This window comes from Plodia interpunctella, chromosome 9, assembly GCF_027563975.2.
Source record: "Plodia interpunctella isolate USDA-ARS_2022_Savannah chromosome 9, ilPloInte3.2, whole genome shotgun sequence".
NCBI classification, from domain to species: domain Eukaryota; kingdom Metazoa; phylum Arthropoda; class Insecta; order Lepidoptera; family Pyralidae; genus Plodia; species Plodia interpunctella.
In genome coordinates, this window is record NC_071302.1 from 2249227 (window position 1) to 2273188 (window position 23962).

At 38.3% G+C, this 23962-nt stretch overlaps 1 protein-coding gene across 3 annotated transcripts; it reads left to right on the forward strand.

The window, feature by feature from the left end:
* Positions 1-52: 52 nt before the first annotated feature.
* Positions 53-23905, forward strand: LOC128672285 (fibril-forming collagen alpha chain-like). 3 transcript variants are annotated; one of them, XM_053749330.1, is made up of 26 exons: positions 53-182; positions 10638-10817; positions 11552-11599; positions 11707-11748; positions 12238-12384; positions 12768-12946; positions 13472-13601; positions 13893-14017; positions 14503-14709; positions 15181-15279; positions 15625-15921; positions 16094-16391; positions 16503-16672; positions 16769-16930; positions 17062-17259; positions 17583-17727; positions 18000-18260; positions 18512-18645; positions 18786-19055; positions 19405-19620; positions 19840-20128; positions 20359-20544; positions 20987-21208; positions 21773-21945; positions 22257-22478; positions 23141-23905. In XM_053749330.1, exons 2-26 carry the CDS (start codon positions 10646-10648, stop codon positions 23285-23287), a joined length of 4539 nt encoding a protein of 1512 aa, XP_053605305.1. In that variant the 5' UTR covers positions 53-182; positions 10638-10645; the 3' UTR covers positions 23288-23905. The 3 variants fall into 3 exon arrangements, with proteins under 3 accessions (XP_053605305.1, XP_053605306.1, XP_053605308.1); XM_053749331.1 differs by lacking the exon at positions 53-182 and adding an exon at positions 3065-3116; XM_053749333.1 differs by lacking the exon at positions 53-182 and adding an exon at positions 3069-3116 and having other exon boundaries at positions 10641-10817.
* Positions 23906-23962: the final 57 nt, after the last annotated feature.

Sequence of the window (23962 nt, forward strand, 5' to 3'; positions counted from 1 at the left end):
TATGATTAATCAATCAATGTGAAGACAGTGGTCTGAATTGGTTCAGTGAATCGCATTGGGGCCAATTGCATTAGTGCGTTAGTGCGCCCTTCCAAGGACGCGTGTTTGATTGCATCCATTATTTGAATAGGAATCATGTGTTAGTTCATGTAGGAGTCTAGATCTCGTATCTTGATAAGTAGGTAAGTATTTAGGTAAGTCTTTTTGAGTGTGTTATTAGGTATTAACACTGGTGTCAGATTGTATACAAGTCGTTTTAGGCTTTAGGTAAATCCTAAACAGTAACGCTCAATGACATGGATTCCCATTGTATAATCTATTTTTGATTTTAAAAATATAAGACTATAAATACACAACTATAACGGTTACCGAGATGTTGACAGCAAAACCATAAACGCACACGCTTTACAAAGTTGGTAACTTTATTAAAAAACGATTAAAAAATCTATGGTTTATGGTCTAAAAAGAAATATGACAACGTATGATGTTTATCAAACTTTATTATATTTATTTTAGACCACTCGTAAAGAAACGTCGGTCGCGAAATATACATTAATTTTCTGTGTAATTTGGGTTCCAATTAAGTAGTATGTTATTTCTTTATAGAGAATTTTCAGTTTTCAGTGTCGACTGTCGAGTGCGCAATTTTTAATTAAAATAGTTTCAGTTTCCAACTCTATTCTATGTAACTTTTGTCGGAGTCTCTTGTAAAATCACGTTCATATTTCACATTATTTTTATTTTACGTACACTAATGTAATGTAGCATCAACAGTAAACATTACAAATATATGCAAAAAATCGAATAAGGAGTTTTTAATTTTGTATATTAGAAAAAATAAAAATGGAAATTTAAAATCAAGAAACTAAATTAAAACTAAATAAATTAAATCAAATGTGAGTAAAAATTTTATTTATCTTCTACGTCGCCAACGAAGTATATAAATAATATTATTAGAAAATATCTATTTTCTAATAATTTTCAAAACTCAACCCGTTTTTATGTTATCTCCACACCGTATGGTTTTTGAGTACGTACTTTTCACACAAACACAGTCGACAGCACATCGACAATTGTAAATTCGATATTATTACCAAGGCAATACAGATCAGTGCCGGGAACTTATGCAGACTGTACTTGTTATACAAACAACAAACTCACCGTAATGCAGGCCTGTACACACTGCAGCAGAATACCGTACATGTCAGGTCGACCTCAGAGGGTGGTGTGACCCGGCCTTCATAGGGTGCCATTTCGGACATACCACTTAATAAGGCGCTTTTCTTTGTTAAGACCATGTTACACTGTTCACAAGATAAACTAGAGAGAAAAGGAACACATCACTGTAACTATATAGTGCAAAACAAAATAGTTTTCCGCTCTCTGTCTCTCTGTCCCTGTGTATGCAGATTCTAAAATCTTTAACCTGCACACATGTGGACAGTATAGTTCATTAGGTTGTATGCGACTACCTACCACTGAATGGCGGCAAGTAGTCGTAAAAAGTCATGTCAGATGCCTTTAGGCGACTTGAATAAAATCTGACACCAGTGTTAGCAACCACACTTGATGTGATGATAATTTGGACGTGAAAATATAACTCATTTGATAATTTTGAAACTTTATGTCAAAAATGGCACACGAGCTCGGGGACCGGATGTATAATGCCCTTAACAAGTGTGTAAGGGTGTTTAGCGAATAGCCCAACAATTGAGTGATAGAGGGCGAACGCCCTTCGTTTACAAGTGCTTTTACGTAATTAATTAATTTAGTTGACGGCGATGGCTTTCCTACTAACGCTAAAAGTTGATTGATTTTGGTCAAAAAAGGGACAATTTTGATATATTTTTGATATATTTTCAAATATGATGTATTTTATTTATAAAAAATACTTTGTTTTCTATCGAATGCTGTTGAGGACTAATTTGAAGCTACTTGAGTACTAAAGTTTGTTGAGCGGGTCATAATATATATATATATATATATATTTTTAACAAGTCACTGCAATCTGACAATCTAAATATATACTGGCCACTTTTTTATTTTTTTTTGGGTATCATATTATAATACGGGCCATTAAAAAAAATAAAACTGTCGCCGATACCGTCAATGACCGCGCATGCCTGTTAACCCGCACAATTAAAAAGTGGTCATTTACTTTAAGAATTGGTGCGTTATGATGCCGATCACTATACCACATTAGATCGCGGCCTAAATATTGACTGAAAAATGGGCTGCTCAACATTTTGAGGCTGAGGCCTGCAAATAAAAATTTTGATATTTCATAATTTATTCGCTTGGAAACAATTCAAGTTTAATCAATCCATAAAAATTACTAATATTCTCCCCGCGGAAAATTTACTGGAGAAATTTATCTAATTCGTGAGAGTAAGCAGAGATGTCGAGTGAAACCTATAAAACTACAGCATAATATGTACTCATAAATCTTCCTCATTAGTGACGCCTTAAATATCATTTTCATTCAATTAATTTCACGTTAAGTTCCTTTTGTCTCGGTTAATTAATTATGAGATAAAGCCTCGACAATAACTTGTTGTCGAGAAGCCCCGCAAGGAGGAATGTTTTTTTGTGTAATCTCTAAACAGCCGAGCGCCTTTATTAATTTTTTTTATTTTTATTTATTTATTATAAATTTCTTTCCAGGACATAGAGAAACTGGAAAGAGTATACTTAGTTCATATTTTTATTTTTTAATGAACCATATTACTAATTTATTCCCACATCAGTATATGTATCAGTCAGTATATCAAAATAAAAATCATCAAATCGAATTACAAAAATAAATATCGAATAATGTATTAGACTAATATCCACACTAATATTAGAAACGTATTATGTGTGTGTGTTTGTTTGTCCTTCATTCACGTCAAAACTGAGCATTGGATTGGGTTGATTTTTGGTGTGGAGATGGTTGGGGAGATAGAGAGTGACATAGATGGATCTTTTCGCGGGCGACAGTTATTTTTTTAACAAAGTAGTTGGTAGCCCCTGCGTTCCTAGACTCTTGGTCGGCGCACACGCATATTTAATGCTATCCCGTGGACATCGCGCGCATTCGTCGCGGCTCGGGCGCCGCACCCCCAGCTCTCACGCAGGTCAGTTCACATGTGCTTCATCATCATCATCATCGCCATCATAGTCCAATATCTGACGAGATGCTTCACCTTTCAAGTGAAATTTGATAATTTATTGAATTTCATGTGTTATATAGGATTTACATTATAATGTAAGACAAGAAGCCTGTGAGGCGCAATTTGTACAAAATATGTTAATTTCAAATATATTAAAATACTGAATTATTTTTTATATATCTTCGTCGGTATCTCAAATTAAATGTATTTGTTACTTATTCCATCGATACATATATTTAATTAATTTAATATATGGATACAATTTTTTGTATTTTGATATATGTACCTCGCTACAATATAGGTCCCGTAATCGAACACCTGACACCTGGCCGGAGGCGGCTATATATTAAGTTTAGGCATGAACCCGATGTAATGATAGCAAAATAAAATCATGGCATTTTGAAAATTGTAACAACAATTGTACAAAAAAATTTAAATACAAACAATTCATGTTTAACTAACTGAACTAGACTAGAATTTTAACTTCGTCAGTTCGGATCGATTACTGACTCTATCTAAATATAAATTTAATCTATGGGCAAAAATCTTTGTATTCTATTTGGAAACATATATCATTTATGCCATTGTGGATTAATGGATATCATGCTCATGTCAGACTGCTTGCTACAACAGAGGTCCAGGTTCGATTCCGATCCCAGTCAGGTAAAAAATCATAAAGGTATAAAGGTCTGTCTGTCAATCTGTCAGTATTTATTTTCGTCGTTCCGAAATGCTAGTAGTTTGTAGCTTTGGTAAACATCATTTAATTTAGAATATGACGTGAAAAAGTGCCTGTGAAGGCCTAATTTCTAAATAAATGATTTGATTTTGATTTTGATTTCGTCTCGTAAGACAAGTCTTTGCATTGATGCTAATTTATTTCGTTGTAAATTTTCGCTTGAAAATCGACAGAAAACATAGCTAGACTTTAGTATCTACGAAAACCATACCAAGAAAACTCATTCATTCGTTTAACCTTTATACAAAGCTTCCAATCATTCTATATAAAAAAAGTTGTCTTCGAAAAGATTTACCCAAATTTATTCATAGTCATGTATAACTCATGTCATACTTGTTAACATTTATGAAAAGCTCGACCTTTTCTTATCATTTTAATTCTTTCTTGAAGAAATTATCATTATTTATTTATTTATTTATGTATTCATACAACTTATAGAGTAGATGATAAAAATGAGTAGAAGGGTGCTAGTTAATTCAGTATGCAACTCCAATAGACCTGTGAGAAGACTTTACTACTTAGAAGCATATTGGCATCAAGCCAAAAAGGCTTACATAACTGTAAAAAAATATGTAGAAAACCATTGTTTCTACTCTGTGTACTACCTTTTCGCAAATATATGCGCCCTTTTGTAATTAGCGCCAAGGGCGGTGGCCAACTCTTTCCGTCGCTGCTGAAACAGAGTCTTCGTTAAGTATTTACAGAGGTAGAATATACGCAACAAACTACGTCAAAAAAGATTGTCTATGATACCACTCCATATCGAACCCGGCCCAAAGATCTCCATATGCTAGCTGCATTCCCGCGTTAACTAGCTAAGGAGATCCTCTGAGCCATAAACGACATACAACCACAGAGTAAATTGAATAATTTACAAAAAATCAATTAAATGACTGTGCCTAGAACTAATAAATCACTTCTTTCGTTTTGATTAAATCACACTTTAAATTGTCAAGCAACTTATGAAGTCGCGTTAAAAACAGTTCAAGCCGTTGTCGTATCGAGCCTATTAATAACAATAACGTAACATGGCGTCTCATATAGCATACCAATTCAGTCGTTGCCGAAATCCGATAGCGAAAGTGGACAATGACCGAATAGATCATAGACAATTGGCCAAATCAATATTAATGTCGTCCGTTACAATTATAGTTACAACAGCTTTAAAATAAATAATATATTAGGACATTAGGACAAATCACACAGATTGAGCTAGCCCCAAAGTAAGTTCAAGACTTGTGTTATGGGATACTAACTGAACGATACTATATTTTATACCAAATACATAATATAGATAAATATCCGGCCGGATCCGGGCCAATAAGAAAAAGATCATTTTCCATCAAGTCCCGGCCGGGGATCGAACCCGGTACCTCTCGGTTCAGAGGCAAGCACTTTACCACTGCGCCTCCGAGGTCGTCAAACTTTTATTTTGTTCTAGATGAGGTAACGATGGACAGACAGGAGCCTCAATGTGTTTTTAAGTACGTCTATGTGTAAATTATAAAATAAAGATTATTTATAAAGTAATAAGTATATAATAAATTGGTTGGAGACAGAAAGAAAGGGAATGCTTTTGTCCAGAGGTGGGACCTGATTGCTAAATAAAAAAAAATTAGATAGTTTTTTTAGTAACATTCATAGTATAGACGGATGAAAGTTATCATGCACGACTGTTGTAATTGAGATTTTTAGATTCAACCAAATTGTTGAGAATCAAATTGTGTATTTTATAGTAATAAAAATGCTTATTTTAAAGTACTTACTTTAATTTAATACTCAAAAATCCAAATAGGAAGAATTTCTACTTTGATTGTTGCCTAAACAGGTTACTTTTTAATTTGAATACATTTAACGTTAGGTACTTATGTATGACTGTGCCGTATTTAATGAAGACAGCTCCACGAACAAGAACAACTTTTTTAAATGCTTGATGAATTTTAATTAAAAAGAATATACACAGATAATAATATTATAAAGAAAAAATATTTGTATTGTTTGTGTTTTTGATTGTAATGAATAAACTCAAAAACTAATGAAATTTCGCGTAACATAGGCAACATTTTTATTATTATATTTTACCCGAACGAAGCCGTGACGGCCCGCTAGTTAGGTACCAATATTATAGTTAAAATACATTTTAGGCCAGTGGCCAATAAACAAATTGGTTCATTCACACTCATATCAATGCAGCGTTGCTAAAATTTATTATTACGGCAGTCAATTGATTCTGTCAGTTCTACACAGACAGATGTGCCCGAGCCTCGTACAATATATCATAGAGCCTCTAGTATTGACGTCACAGATTTCGTAATTTATGATATGGGTGTTAGTTTTATGACCTGTTATTATATTGATTTCCATCTCCAATTTATCCATACTACCACACGATCAAATTCAGGTCAAATTTGTTTATTTCTATTTTAAATCCGAAAGCCTGCCTGTCTTTCTCTGTCTGTCACGCTTAGCTATATCGCGGGGCCGATTTTGATGAAATTTGCACTAGATATTAGTTAGTTTATTTATAAGCAAATAAAGTTCTAAAATTTAGTATATATGCTATCGACCTATCCCGTACCCAATTTCATCAAAATCGGTCCAGCGGTTTAGCGGTGAAAGCGGAACAGACTTTCGCATTATCAGTATGAATATGGAAGTATGGTTATAGTAGATGTTAAAATATTTTTTTATTGTTTGCTTAAATAATAAAAACTACTATTGAAGGTGCTTGCTGTGTTGTAACGCTGAAATAAAACAACAATAACAAAACTATAAAATTGTACTAGTTTTTGTAATCATAGTAACAACTAGTAGTACTGTTCTCGGGTCTTCTCACGGAGGTAGCAGCTGAAAATCAATTCTTAGGGCAATTTTACACACATAATGCGTGATTCGAGTTTTAAGTTTACACTCGTTTCTTACTTTCCGTTGTGTTACTTCGCGACTTCGCGTTTGTTACTGGAGGACAATATACACTACATAACATACTATAAAACAAAGTCGCTTTCTGCTGTCTGTCTGTCCATATATAGCTCAGATCTTTAAAAGTACGTATTTGCATATCATATTTTTTAAAATATGTATAAATATTACTAGCTTTTGCCCGCGGCTTCGCCCGCGTGAATTTCGTAGTAAAATATCGGTCATTCTTTAAGAAAAATGATGAAGAAAATTGTATTAAGTCCCATACATGTTTTTGATGGGGTTGAGGGTTAATTTTCAAAAAATCTGAAACACGTATTTATTAATTTGTTGTAAACAACCAAAATCCAAATTGTCTAGTCACTAACTTCAACGGCGTAGAACTTTCATATAAAAGTTTTTCACCCCTTTCATCCCCTTCGGGGTGGAATTTCCTCTATTAGTACTTGCCCGACTACACTCCCCAGGGAACCTACATGCCAAATTTCAGCTTCCTACGCCCAGTAGTTTCGGCTGTACATTCTCTGTCAGTCAGTCAGTCAGTCACTTAGTAACGGAGGAGTTTTATATATATATTGATTATACGTAGGTATACGTATTAAGAAATCTTTTGATTTTGATGCGGATTTTGTAAATAGATAGATTGATTCCCGAGGAAGTTTAGGCATAATTTATTATGGAAGAATTTCCCGCGCGAAGTCAGGTTAATTAGCTGCTAGTATAACTATTATCTGTATATCAACTCAATTCAAAATTCATTCACCATGAGTCAACTCTATTCCTTTGCTTGCGGTCGAACCGTTTGTTTGCATTGTGTGTGCAGGTCACTGGGACATCGTACATTGATCCTGACATAATATCTTTAGGCGATTGAGAAATTACACGCCGCGTCCTCATTAGATGCCGTGCCTGCATTGCTGGAATCATTTGCGTGTGGTTTATTATAGTAATAAACCATAAATGCATAGGCATTAATAGACTTGCAACCCAACTAACTTTGTCTTTCACATGTTCCATACGAGTACAAAAGGTTTTTTGATGAAATTCGGAATAGATAACGTTCCGAGATCAAACATGCTACCGCAGATGAAACTGCGGACAATAGCTAGCTATAAAATAATTACGATAGCGTTCCTCAGCCATAAGACATATGACTATATTCAACTTCAAAATTATTTCAATTCAAAATTAGAAAATTCTTTCGAAATTAGGATGATATACCATGAATATATTATAGTACCATCACTTATTGGCAACAAACATTCACTTAACTACGTCTACCACCGACTTCCAAAGTGCAGCTGAAGAATAAGACTATGTATAAAATTTCAATTATGAATTGATAATTATTATTTTTTAATTTAGTTTATTGTTAAGTTTAGCTTAAGATTTTATTTAATAACTAGCTTTTGCCCGCGGTTTCGCCCGCGTGAATTTCATAACAAAATCTCGGTAATTTTTTATCGCGTACACTGTAAGACTGGTAAACATATATGATTCAAATTAGCATTTTTTCTCATCTTTAGTTCAATTTCCTGTTTCCCGCTGCGTGTCTCGTCCCGCAAACTTGTCCAATCCCGCTTCCTGTTTTGTAATGTAGATATCCCGTACCGTTTCCCACATATTGTGCCATCATGTTTTTCGCATGTGTCCCGTCCCGTTTTCCACTACGTGTCTCCTTCCCATTTCCCGCTCCGACTCCCACTCCCGCTTACTGCAACGCGTGCCGTCCCATTTTCCATGACGTTTTACGTCCCGGTTTTTTATTAACCACAAACATAAATTAAACATTTTTTGTATTTACTATTGCTGTAATTTACTACAAAAAGTAAGTGTGCCAATTTTCAGCTTTTTATCTTGAAAATTGTATTAAATCCCATACAATATTTCACCCCCCTTTTGAAGGGGTTGAGTATTAATTTTCAGAAAAATCTGAAACACATATTCATTACCTTGTTGTAAACAACAAAAATCAAAATTTCAAGTCACTAACCTCAACGGTGTAGAACTTTCATATTCACAGTTTTTCACCCCTTTTACCCCCTTCGGAGTAGACTTTCCAAAAATCCTCTCTTAGTGCTCACCTACAACACCAACTACACATGCCAAATTTTAGCTTCCTACGCCCAGCAGTTTCGGGTGTACGTTTTCTGTCAGTCAGTCACTCAGTAACGGAAGAGTTTTATACTGATATATTGATACATTACTGCGCCCACAATGCGCCCACCCTCTTCTGTTATCCGCTCCACTACCCAAAGGCTGGCTGGAAGAGATTGTTTAGCAATACCACCATTGGTCCATATATATGCACAATTGTATTATTTTGTACTAATATTGTTTTATGGGCAATAAATATATTTTGTATTGTATTGTAAATTTAGTTTTAATAAAGAATTAAAGAAAGTAGACGTTCTGACAACTGATAACAATTTTTGTATGAACACAACGAAAATAAATAAAATTACCTTGTGCACGACATAAGTATCAAGTAAAAATCTTACGATTTCGTTGCGGGCTTTGACCGCGCTCTGCGTTACACCGCGAGCCGCCGTCGCCGCGTGCCGTGTTCAACAATATAAAAGTATCTACCTATTTAAAATAATTCGGCGTGCCTATTATTTAATTTCACGATATTTCAGAATCTGTTAATCCAATTTATGTGCTGTAAAGGACAAAATTTATCTTCTTTAAATTCTCTTGATGATGAAATAATCTCAATACTTTTAAACATATGGATTAATATGCTTGTATAATAATAATTGTAAAAAATTCACCTTTTAATTTACAATATCTTTTTACATATAAAATGCCTTATAGATACTTAATTATAAAAGATAGATAGTATTGTGTCGCGGCCTTTTTTATGGATCTACTAAAAACCTATATTTTTGTAGTACATAGTGTGCATCTATAATCAATGGTAGGGCCGGCGCACGAACGTAAAGATTTTCGTTAGCGCCATTTTTTCCGGATTACTTTATAAATGTTGATTGATCTGGCTGATCTATAGCAATCTCGGATGATATAGCTTTCTAATGGTGAAATAATTTTTGAAATCGATTTGGTAGCTTCGGAGATTACCGGCCTCAAACATACAAACTCACAAACGCTTACCTCTTTATAATATTAGTATATGAATTTGTGAGAGAGAAACCATAGCGTAATTTAGGGATTTAAAAGTTTTAGTGGCGCCATCTAGTGATTTATTTCGGAAGTACAAAATTTATATCATTTTGTCTGAGCGAAACCATAGCGCGTTTTAAAAGTCTTGGTGGCGCCACTTATTATCTTTATGGTCAAAACTAAAATATAACAAAATTAAGTTGAAAAAAGGTAAAACCTAATTATATCTATATCAGACTTTCATCGATAAAAAAAATTGTTTATATTCTGTTTATACCTTTCTACAAAATTTTAAAGTAAATCGGGATTCTGAGACATTTTTTATTCAAAATTAGTTTTTAAATTATCCTACGGAAACCTGACCATTTACCGGGATGAAACGTATCTAAGATGTTAACCCGGTATATAAGGTACCTACATACCAAATTTCAAGCAAATCGGTCTAGTAGATTTCGAGTGATTCGCGTTCAGACAGACAGACAGATAGACAAACAGAAAAAAAATTCCAAAACTATATTTTCCTCATCTATATCAGTACCTAACTAAGTATATTCCATTAAGAATTAAAAAAAATATCCAATGTACAAATTTGGCCTTTCTTCAATTTTATTATATGTATTGATCTGAACCTTGTAATGAAAAAAAAAAACAAAAATATTCAAATAATTAAAGTATTTGTTTTTTTTTTAATTTACCCATAGCAGGCGGTATGTGGTGGTACGCGAAGGCGGCGTGCGTGGCGCTGCTAATCTTCCCAGCGGCGTGCAAGGAACTGGTGGAGGGACCACTGACGGATGGTGAGGAGCTGCCTCAAGCGCAGGAGCCAGACCTCGTCAACTACGACGATTACAACCCCACCGAGTTTGACGATGATGACAATGGTAAGGCTTGTATGCCGGCTCCGCACTGTCGTCGAACAGTTTGCCAAACTTTGGCGGATTCCGTATGCATTACTGGTTTTTTATTGCGCTAAATAAAAGCACATAAACCAGGTACGTTATTGGATAACAGTTGGGCTGGTTCAGACCGAATACGTTGCAGCACGTGCGTGTAAATCGTATGGAATTGTATGCATCTGTACAACCGTACAAATAACAATTAGTGAGCGGCTTTTAGTAGCCTAAATAAATAAATAAATATATTAGGACAAATCACACAGATTGAGCTAGCCCCAAAGTAAGTTCGAGACTTGTGTTATGGGATACTAACTCAACGATACTATATTTTATAACAAATACATATATAGATAAACATCCAAGACCCGGGCCAATCAGAAAAAGATCATTTTCCATCATGACGAAATTTCTACGGGAACAGTCATTTTTCCGGGATGAAAGATAACTTCAAACTACATGTATCCGAAATTTCAAGAAGTTTCGTTAAGTTAATAAAGGGTGAAGGGTGAGGTATTCGGATTAGTCAATCTTATTGCGTTTGTTGAAAAGTTAAACCATCAGACCTAAAGCTAAACGTCTACCTAATAAGCAGGTATAAAAAAAAATGTAGATTTTCATGACGTAGAAAATAAATATATTTCTTTTATCTATGATAGAAAACTTTTCAACTTGCTTTCTACATAATTTGATTAATGTAACCGGAATTCGTTTGTTTACAGCCGTGTTAGATTTCACTGCTCACCAAAGAGGGCAATCACAATTATCAGGTAAGCAGACGTTGAAGAAAAAAGTAAAAATCACTTTTATACTATATTTGGTAATGAAGGAACAACAATTAATTTAATTATTTGTTAAAACCAACCTTGATTTTCAGGACCTGCGACACGGAGGCCAGTGCTTGTGCCTTCAACGCGAGGTATGTAAAGGGACAAAATGAAAATTATTTTGTTTATAACAATGGTGGATAATACTTACATGATGTGATAAATTACTATTTAATATAAAAATTTACGTGAAAAAGTACCTTTGAAGGTCTAAATTCTGAATAAATGATTTGAATTTTGAATTTGAACTATATTTTACTATCATCGCCGATCAATCAATCATGAAATAAAAACTCTTACGTACCGTACCTGTATGACAGATAACGCAAAACCGAAACTAACAAATTATCTATGAAACTAACAAATAACTAACAAATTACCAAATGTTTATATAGATAGATATCTATCTAAACATTTGGTTTCTTGGGTAGGGGTTTTAACAAAGGTTTTCCCTAAATTTCCACGAAACGTACGAAGTTATGAGCAACGTCTAGTTTTCTATAAATTGCATAAAATTCTTCGCCTAAAAATATATTGACCATGTTTGTTTTTTGTTATTAATCGACATGTTTTTTTTTCAGCGCCCTTACCACCCCGCCCTCTACCGAGATGTATCGACATCGGGCGCTCGTGGGCCGAAGGCGAGCGGTGGAAGAGAGACAACTGTACTCTCTGCCAGTGCTTCACAGGCCGAGTCAACTGTACCACCCTGAAAGAGTGCTTAATACGTGAGTACTTTATGACTTTATGAAGCTATGGACTAAAAGTCAAGTGTGTGATGAGATAACTTGACATCAAGGATTACCTATATACGCATATCATCAGTAGGCCAGGCAGCCAGCTAAGGGTTTGAAAATTAAGGATACCGAAATGCTCTATAGCTAACGAGAAATCGCTTACATGAGAGAAAGGGAAGTATTTGACGATAACCGCCTTTAAAATAGAAGGAAAGCTTTTTCACTGGACTGCCTGGTGATGACTACTCAGATGAATCCACGAGTTACTAATCAAAGGCTAGGCTCACCATCAGCATTTTCTATGTACGAGTTTGATGTCGTGATATCGATTCGATGTTTCATTTTTGGTCACAAAAATCTTGAACATATTCTAGCTCAAAGAGCAGAACGACCAATCAGCGTCAGTAATATCAACTCATCGACGTCGACTTCTGTGCGAGGAGTGCCCGGCCCACCGGGTGACGAGGGACCTTTGGGACCACCTGGTGCCCCTGGGGTGAACGGCATCCCAGGTGCTCCCGGCATTCCAGGCCCTTCTGGACCCATGCCTGATGTGAGTACTTGGTAGTTATACATGTTCAAACTGGTTTGAATGAAGGGTGAGAGAGGCAATTGTTTAATGTTTTTTTGCTACGCTTGAAAACAGGATAGTGTGGCAAAGGACTACGCCACAAAGTGGGTAACGTGCATGTGACATGCAATAAATGTGTGGATGCAATAGAGTATTGAGTAAATTGAGGCGTCCACAGAATGTGACCACGCATCATGTTGAGTCCCATACTTAATTGACCTTTTTTAAATTAAACTTTTCATTGTCGTTATGGTCACAATGACAAACGTCTTCAAACACAAAGATTGGATTAAAGACCTGGGATTTGATGCAAAGAAACTGTGATCCCCGTTTATTTTTCGTCTTCTTATTTTTTTAAATATCCTGTTTCCTCCCCTTTCTGCTCTCTATGTCGTCACGTCATCTTTTACGCGGTCTGCCTCGCCTCATTCTCCCTGATGGTACCCTAAAGGTAGCTAGACGGTCTTGTCTTCTTATAGCACTCCTTAATACATTGTCATGTATCAGGTGACCGCAATACAGGCGTATTTGGCGCAAATGGCAGCTGCAGCGGGTGGCGGCGATAAAGGACCCACGATCGACCCCTACCCGTTCATGCAAGCGCCGGTGGGCGCGCCAGGCATTCGAGGCATTCCAGGTCAAGTAATGGGTCAATTAAATATTTGAAAAACGTGAGCACTAATGTTGTTGATTCTTGATATTTGTTGATATTTTATTTGTTTTTCAGCAAAAAGTTATATGTAACCCTTTTTATATGGTGTTTTTGACGTTATCGTAATAAACAACAATTTTGGTTTTATCTACACGGGTATAATATAACCTAGAATAAAGCATATAAGTTACTTCTGAAAATTCCCATGGGAGCGAAGATCATTAATTGAAATAAATAAAAATCATTTCTTTTTTAACTTAAATAATATTACCCTAGGTCCACAAGGGCCGCCCGGGCCGCAGGGTTTCCAAGGTCCCCGTGGAGAATCCGGCGAGCCGGGTTTGCCCGGGCCATTGGGGCCGCCGGGGGAAAGGGGGCCACCAGGTCTCCCAGGAAAGGACGTACGTAATAAATAAATATGAAAAAACACACATATTGAGTTAGCCCCAAAGTAAGTTCGAGATATTATAGTAATAGGATACTAACTCAACGATACTATATTTTATAACACATACTTACTTATCTACAGATAAATATCCAAGATTCAGGTTAATCCGAAAAAGATCATTTTCCATCTGGCAAAATGGCTACAAAGGCCATCAAGTAAGCACATTTAATTTGAATAAATTAAATAGACAGATGATGATGGATGGTCAGATGATTTCAAGGCACTTGACAAGGGATGGAGAGAAAATACCAAAGACAGGAATGAGTGGAAGAAAATTTCTCTTGACTTAAATAGCTTGAAAAATATATGGTGAATGAATAGAGATGATGGTGCTGCACTCAACTCTGGTTCGTCACCAGAAATGTTAGATTTGCTCAAAAATTACTATCTACACCGTTAGATAGTTAGATAGACTATTCATACATCATATTGTTTCAGGGTTCACCGGGAGAAGACGGCGAGCCCGGTCCAGCAGGAGCAGCCGGACAGCCAGGAGCCAGGGGTGCACCGGGAATGCCAGGGATACAAGGGTTGAAAGGACACAGAGGCTTTGACGGCAAGGACGGGGTCAAGGGAGAACAAGGGCCCGCAGGCGAGAAGGGCCCCACTGGGCTTCCGGGACCTATGGGCCCTACCGGGCCTGTGGTGAGAATTTTCGAATGAATGTTTTGTTTAATGGATTATTTATCGCAAAACTTGATAGTTTGCCCTTCATATAAATTGACTCGAACATCTATGTGTGAACGATGTGTTTTGAACAGAATATTTGTTCAAAAACATAAATCACAACGATAAAATTATTTTTTTTAAATGTTCTGTTCAAAACATGGCGCAGCGGACCCGCCTTAAGATACGCATGTAAACAAGCGTGACCTTGACTTTTATTCTGGTTGGTTCCTGGTACAAAGGATGTCCGTCCAGGGCTATTAAAAAATCAAATGCGGCCAGTGTGATGGGAACCACTGAACCGGGTACTGACCAGGGTGGTATTTTTCACTGAATTATAATTATTATTTTTGAAAAAAGTAATATGCTTGATTAATTTGTGCAATAATATAAAAATTGCTTTAGTTAATTTTTTTTTTATGATAAGTTAAGACGAGATTGTTTGACTAGGGTCCAGTGGGTGCTCGGGGTGAACGAGGACGCGAAGGGCCTCCGGGGCCACCGGGCATACGCGGAGCTGATGGTCCTCAAGGTGCTCCTGGATTAATGGTTATTATTTAGTTTTCCTATTATCTGTTTTTAAATATTTTGTTTATTTATAATACAATGACGGACTTATCCCATGACCCTTCATGGGAGATCCCTATCTAGTTAAACACAGTTAGTAAATGTATCCTACATTTACTTAATGGGAGAAGTAATGTTGTACAAATAGAAGGAACAAGGAAAATAAAAAAAAATGACGAATAAAAAATAATACATAAAAAGAGCTTCAATGTTGGAGTGTGGAGTTTAAAAGTAGGTTCAGGAAAAAGCCAATTTCATTATTTTTTTTGTAATTGATATTCCTCCATTTATGTATTTTTAAGATTATGTTGTTTTATTTTATTTTAGGGTAATGTCGGCAAAACTGGCGCTCCCGGTTTCCCAGGCACCCCAGGAATGAAAGGCGACCAAGGTGTAATTGGACCCAAAGGCAGTCAAGGCGTGCAAGGACCGAGGGGAGAATCTGGAAGACCTGGGCAGCCTGGTGAAGTTGGTGCCACTGGTTTGCCTGGGCGAGACGGGGTCAATGGAGAGAAAGGAGTTCAGGGCTCACAGGGCCCTTCTGGGCCACAAGGGTTTCCTGGACCTAGGGGCACCCCAGGTGTGGCTGGTGAACCTGGAACACCTGGAGCAAAAGGAATGCCCGTAAGATTGCTTTTTCAATAATAATGATTTATATTTGTTAATATAAAGAACGATTTTAGATTTCTCTCAGAAATCTTTTTTTAATCTTAAAAGAAAAATATATTCTTGTTAAAAAATGTAGGTTCGTACAAAATATTACTTTTAAAAATAAATATTATATAATTCTATATAGGGTCAACCTGGTGAAAGAGGAATGAAGGGCGACTCCGGACCGAGAGGGGAATCTGGCGCACCAGGTCCTAGAGGAATGCCTGGCACTGTTGGACCTGAGGGCAAACGAGGGAAACGGGGACTTAGAGGGCCTGCTGGCAACGTCGGACCTCAAGGCGAAAGGGGCCAACAGGGAATGAGGGGTTTGCCTGGAGCTGATGGGCCAATAGGTGCTAAGGGTCAACCGGGAGAGAGAGGGAGCGTAGGTTTACCTGGTCTTAAGGGAAGTTCTGGAGATCCCGGCAGAGCTGGCCCTCAAGGTAATTTGACATTGATTTTGGTAACTGAATTTGGTAACAGTACTAAGTATTATATAATCTATGATAATTCACATGCGAACACATGATCAAGAAATGCCATTATATTTTTAGGTGCCCCTGGACCAAGGGGTGCTATTGGAAGACCAGGTGTTCCTGGAAAAACTGGGCCGCAAGGAGAAAGGGGTATTCCTGGAGCTGACGGCAGGCCTGGTGAACAGGGACCTCAGGGGCTACAGGGGCCTCCTGGTATGATGGGAAGACCTGGTGAAAGAGGACTTCAGGTATGATATACCATATTCATTCCTTGATTCTCTTCTTCAATTTATTGAGATGAGAGACAGAGAGGAAATTAATTTAATGTGTTTTATTTTATATAGGGAGAATCCGGCAAAGACGGAGAGACAGGTCAGGCAGGGCCTCAAGGGCCAAAGGGTGATGCTGGCAGGGATGGTAGCCCGGGTGTGCAAGGGCCTCAAGGTCCCGTTGGGGCAGCTGGGGAAAGAGGTCCTACTGGCCCAACCGGCCCTACTGGTTTTCCTGTGAGTAAATTGAATAGGCACATAAAATTTTAGTTTTATCAAAAATATCTGTGAATCAAAATTTGGAAAAAATAATTCACATATTGTCCAAGATTTTTCGAATCTAACTTCTAACTTAATATTACTCATAGGGAATGCCAGGCAGCGCTGGTTTACCAGGGTCCCCCGGCAAAGACGGCGAACCCGGAGTAGCTGGTCCAGTCGGTCCGCCGGGTCCTTCCGGGCCTCATGGTGAACGGGGTTTCACCGGCGAAAGGGGTCTACCGGGCCAACCCGGGCCAGCTGGCGAGAAGGGAGAAAGTGGCGCGCAAGGATCTGATGGACCTCCGGTAAGAGATTATTCTTTTTTTATATAAATATTTCAGATGGCAAGGGCCCTCAGATCACACGCACATCAATATAACTACTGTCTTTATATGTGTATTTCGTCATAATTACTTATTTCGTAAATGTGTAAGTGGGTGCTTACAGCAGATTCACCATACTGGTTCCACATTATTCACCATACGGTGGTAATTTAAATGTTTATATAAGATATCGTGGTCGTGAATAAGGAAGAAGAGACTTTGTCATATCTATTATCAAATACAATGACTTACCAGTTGCTACAATAACTGATATCGATTTATTTTCTCCTCTATTTCTATCCTAGGGCCCAGAAGGACAAAGAGGCAGTAAAGGTCACCCAGGGCCAATGGGAGCTATGGGTCTACCCGGGCCTCGTGGTTTAACTGGACTTGCAGGAGAAAAGGGCGAACGAGGTGCAGCTGGGCCTCCTGGCAGTGATGGACCAACAGGTAACAGTGTTAATTGTTTATGTTTTTTGCATTGCTGATGTTTTCATATTTCTAATGTAAACTAACTTGAATTTCGAATCGAATAAAAGCCGCCAAAAAAGTCATCATCACCATTCAATTTTTAATATCTCCACTTGTTTGGAGCACTGGCTTTCCTTATGTATGGATAAGGAGAATGGGCCGCGTTGGTGCAACATATTGTGTTAGAATATAACTTTTTTTAAACACTTCAAAATTGTTGTTTACATAATCCTGCTTACAACTCGTCACAGGTCGTCAAGGCGAGCAAGGTCCTCAAGGGCCAATCGGACCAGCGGGTCCACCCGGCGAGCCAGCTGAGCGGGGTGAACCAGGCTCACCAGGGCTTCCCGGGGAATCTGGAGCACCTGGATCTCCTGGAGAACGGGGTCAACCTGGCCCACAAGGGTCATCAGGATTACCAGGCTCACCAGGCTTGACAGGCATGCCGGGGCTGAAGGGAGATAGGGGATACGTTGGTGCTAAAGGACAACAAGGGTCCCCTGGAAACCCAGGTGAAAATTTAAAAAATTATCATCATACTAATATAAATGCGGATGTAGACGTTTATGAGGATGTATGTATGTACACATGTTTTACTTTTTTAAAAATGTTTAGATGAAAAGACTAACAATTACTGTAGTAACGTAGATTTATTAATTAGTTTAGGTGCTCTAAATACATAAACCCTGGTCAAGATAAAATTTCAAAGTTGATTTTTTTTTTCAATTTGAAGTTTTGTCATATTACCTTTGACCTTTCTCAGGATTGCCCGGAGAGCAAGGCACGCGTGGTCTACCTGGAGCGGTGGGTGCAAAGGGGGCTAGAGGTGAACAGGGGCATAAAGGGGAGACTGGACACGTGGGGCTGCCTGGTAGACCGGGGGATATTGGACCAGCGGTAAGTTATTACAAGCTTTTATTTAGTTTCACCTCTACCTTTTCTCTTGATTACTTTGTCTTGATTGAAATGTTTACTACACGTCTCCTTTTCCAAATGTTCTAAAGGTTTGAGTAATAATAATTCCCTTTCATTCATAGGGGCCTCAAGGCAGCACTGGACCAGCAGGCGCACCCGGTATGCCAGGTGCTAAAGGTGCGACGGGAGATTCAGGGCGCCCTGGGGCTCCGGGCCCAATAGGGCTCACAGGGCCCTCGGGCCCTGAGGGAGCTAAGGGTGAGCGTGGTGCTGAGGGAGAGACGGGTCCGCAAGGGTTGATGGGGCCAACTGGACCGCCTGGAGAAAGAGGACCAAGTGGATTACCGGGTATGGCCGGGCCACCTGGTCCTCATGGATTACGTGGCACTCAGGTAAGTCACCGTATTATAAATAACTTCGAGTCAGCAGTTGTAGGCCCGAAGGGGACAAGCGTACTATTTTATAATTAAAATAATGTATTCAAAATATATAAACTGAATAGTAGTATTAAATATACAGATATACTGAGTTTAGTGTTATCTGAGCAAAATCATTATTTAGCTTGTAAATCTGATGGTTGCAAACATACAAACCGGCACAAGTGTAAACAACACTATGCCATCGACACGCAAAGAAGAAGAAGACTATACCACGGAGGGAGGTCACCACTGTCCGGGGTGTTAATCTTGACAATCCCTGGAAATTTTTCTACAAAAAAAATTAACTATGGTTTTAAATCAGGGTGAAACTGGCTCTCCTGGAAAGCCAGGGTCTGACGGTGCACCAGGGCCAGCTGGGACTCCTGGTCTGCAAGGACCACCCGGGCCCATTGGTGAACAGGGACCAGAAGGCCGGATGGGTAAACAGGGCCCGCCAGGACTTGCTGGCAGACCGGGTGACAAGGGACCTACGGGACAGCCAGGACAGTCGGGACCTGCTGGACAGCCCGGCTTACAGGTACGAGTATCGAGACAAAATGATGTGAATATTATATCTAACTAGTTAGAATATGAAAGAAAAAACAGTGGTTAAGTTCATGAAGTGATTTTCTTCTAGATTCTTAATGTTCCTTATTCGCTTGGTTCGAAATAGAGTAAAGAAATACAGCAACTTTGTTTTTTGTGAAAATTCTGTATATGCTTTTTACAATGACTTTATTATGATTTTCCTTGACAGGGTCCCTCAGGCCCAACTGGTCCTCCTGGGCCTGCTGGAGAAAGAGGCCCCCGAGGCGAAGCGGGTGCACCAGGCGTTGACGGTCCTATGGGCCCCGCAGGAAAACAGGGACCACCCGGCTTAGACGGATTTAAAGGAGATCGTGGAGAACAAGGCGCAGTTGGGCCCAAGGGTCACGCGGGTCTGCCTGGACTTCCTGGCATGCTTGGTGCTCCTGGTAGGCAGGGTGAGAGGGGACTGCCGGGGCCAGCGGGCCCATCTGGGAAAGACGGCGAGCCTGGAAGTCGAGGTAAGATAAAGTGTTTTTAGGGTTTTTTTTACAATTTTAAGAGTAAATTAAGGATTTCAAATTCATAAAGTATATTTTGGGTAACATATTGGACTAGTTCTAGTAACCAACGAGGAAAAAAATAAAATCGATCATTTACAGATGTAAAACGTTACATTAGTTTGCGACAGTATACATACAATCTGTCCTTACAATTTAATTAGATCTCTGACTATTTTATAATTTCAAAGGTCCACCCGGTCGTGATGGCAGCCCTGGGCCGCAAGGTCCAGCCGGACCCGCGGGCCCACGTGGCCCCTCTGGGGACTCAGGCCGACACGGGCCGCCCGGGCCTCCTGGACCACCGGGGCTTCCTGGACCCGCCGGAGAAGGCCTGGCTTATGATGCTGCTGCTTTGGCTGCTATGCTACAACAAGGTTTGTATCAATTACCAGCTAGTTGTAAAAGTCACGACAGGTGCCTTTATGAGACTTGAATACAATCTACTACTACTCTAGTGTCACAATAAAACACTCGATAAGAAAGAAAGAAATTACCTCAAATCCAAGGCTTTGAACGTTTATGTTATGGGCATATGTACAGGTTTTTTTTTAAATACAGCCATATCTACTACCTAGACCACACTCGTCCAGTGACAACACCAACTAATGAGCGGAGTTACGGTAGCTCCAATCCTGATGACCAAAACAGACCTGATATTACCTACATAACGCTCTATGTTTTGAGCAAACGTACTTAATCGTGATATTCAAATCTGCCACATTATCAAGACACCATATTTTAATATTAACATAGTAATTTAAAAGATGTATGATGCATGCAGAAGTGACCTTAAAATACGAATTAAATTTTCCACAGGCTCCATAAAAGGCCCTGATCCACTAGGTGACGACCCCAACCTGATGCCAGCTCGGTTCTTCAAAGATGACATGTCTCCCGCTGAGAAGAAGGATGTCGTTATGAAGGCCTACGAAAGACTCAAGGTTTCCTTGGATAAGTTCCTGAAACCTGATGGTTCTAAGGATGCTCCGGGCAAGACATGCGGCGATATTAAGTACCACCATCCTAACTTCAAAAGCGGTAAAATTAAAAATGAATTATATAATTTGCGAATATATGATAACTTGCCTTTTAAAATTTACAGCGGTCCGTGCGGGGTTCGCACGGATTAATACATAATAAATTGTACCTTCCTCAGGATTCACACTATCTATTGGTGATAACCGCATGAACAGTGTAGTAGTTTTTGAGATCGACAGAGGATTTTGTTTTATAATATGTAAGGAAAGATTGCTTCTATGTGTGAGTACGAGAGGTAATGGGCTTAGTTCTTCCGAAATAAGCCCATATCCTCTCGTGAATGTCTTACGAGGCGACTAAGGGACATATTAGCATCGGCAGCTGATAGGTAATGAAAGCCCAAGAAGGCTTGACGTCAGGCAGGTTTGCGCAATCATAGTCGAAGCCGAATGTTCAAAATTTTAATATAAATTTTTAAGCTAACCCCGGACTTCTTGGTGTCACAACTCTGAATGCAACAAGGGACACGACAAGCTCAGAGAAAGTGTGTGTTACATGCTGTTTTTACAGCAGTAGCAAAAACAGTAAGTAACTAGGTATACACCGTTTCCATGTGTCCCTCAGGCCAGTACTGGATCGACCCTAACGGTGGAGATATCAATGACGCCATATTGGTTCATTGTGACCTGGAGACAGGTGGCAGCTGCATCTACCCCAAACCCATCATGTCCAAGGATATCGCGTACAAAGGAAAGGAAAAGGAGGTTTGGCTCAGTGAGATGGAAGAAGGATTTACCGTGAGTATCTACGTAACCTCGATATTTATATCAGTATTTTTAAGTTTAATTCCATCTGTAACTGTTTCGTATACAACTAAGTATATTTTGAATTTGTGAGAAGAGAATTATCGATCAATCGTTGACGTTGACATTAATATCAAAAATGACGTCTAATCATCGTCGTTAATCCGTTTGAAACACCGATTCGATTTCCGACACCTTATTACATTTTGTTCGCTAATTGGCAGAACTTTATAGGTTAACTTTATAGGAACAGTTTTCTTTATGATAACGTCTGTACATTTCTCTCTCTCTTCTTTGTCCCACAGATCACGTACAAAGCCGACCACACCCAAATCACCTACCTCCAACTGATGTCGACCCACGCGAGCCAAAACGTCACATTCCACTGCCGTCGGACCGTGGGTTATTTCGACCCAGCCACCAACAATTACCGGCGAGGAATCAAGCTCCTGGCCTATAATGACGCCGAGATTCTGCCCAAGGCGAACAACAGACTGAGATATAGAGCGCTGCTCGACGAGTGTCAGGTATATTGTTTTGTTATAATATTTCTAGAAAGTGGCCTAATATTAGTGCTAAGTTTACTCTCACCTAGAAGTGGAATGGTTTTCAAATGGCCCAGTAATTCTGATTCAATTAATGATGGCTCGTTGTGCAGTGGACTGTGTTGTTTTGAGCTGGTGCATTTTTGAGCTGGGTAAATAAATGCCGAGTTTACTTTCAGGAGTACTTTTATTTAACGAAAGACAATGACGGAAGAGTGACATTTTTTTTAAATTTTAGCGTTAGTGTTGCTATACGCAAAAATATACGAACATCTATAAAATGTAGTGTGCCTATTTATTACTACTGACTTCTACCGGACTATTGTTGTCATTGTTTCATAGTTGATTTGTAATTCCGAAATTACCTTACTAAGCAGTTTCAAGCGGCTACCTTACTCCGTGCTTAACCATAATAGGATGTTTTGAACTTTTATGAATTTGTATCCTTTCCCCGTGTGTCCATTTCATAATATAGCCATGATTTACATATCTATTCTTTAATCAATTGCTAACGAAAAGAAAATAAAGACTTAATTTTTTATTATCCTTATATTGAGTACTATATTACCTATTATTCTCAGGAATTCTCAGGTCAGTTATTATTATATTCAAATTATAATCAATGCCTTTCTTTCTACCAATAGAACAAGAAAGACGAGTGGGCCAAGACGATAGTGCAGTTCGAGACGGACAAGGCTAACAGGCTCCCACTGCTGGACGTCGGGGTGAGGGACGTGGGCAAATCCCACCAGATGTTCAGGGTTGAGCTGGGCCTCGCTTGTTTCATATAGAGGAAGAAAGGAGACAAACTAGAACTATAGGTAGGACTTGACGCATGTAAAACGCGTGCAGTATAGACTGTAATGAGGCACATTTTTTAGTAATAGTATTATTAATGGCCTAATTTGTGTTAAAAAATTGATGATATATTTCATTCCTATGCGAATACGTAAGAGGGATATAAAGGTCAAGCATTTTAGGAGCTTCTCTGTCTTCTTTCTCACGTTGCTTGAATGAATTTAAAGCATAAGTCAATAAGGAATCTCACAATAAGTGTAACTCAACCTAGTTAGATAGCTATAGGATTCGTTTAACATTTAAATTAGTTGTCAGTTGTAGCTATGTAAGCTTACTAAGTAGATATGTTTAGTTAAATTTAGTACTTAATTTTAAATAAATCGTCACAACGTTATTTTAAGTTTACAAAGGTCACAGGCTGTGTTATTTTGTACATAATGTAAATATATCCTTATTGATACATTGAGAAGTGATAATTAAATAGTAGTATGTTTAAATAATTGTAAGTCGAATTAATAATTGTGTTCCTTATTTTCTTACTTATTCATGTAATGACATAGTTAAACAATAAAGTAATGCTTTATGTAGCAATAAAAGATATTTTATTTCAACTTGAGTTATTTTATTAGGTAAGCATTTATTAAATTATGTATTTTTTATACTAAATA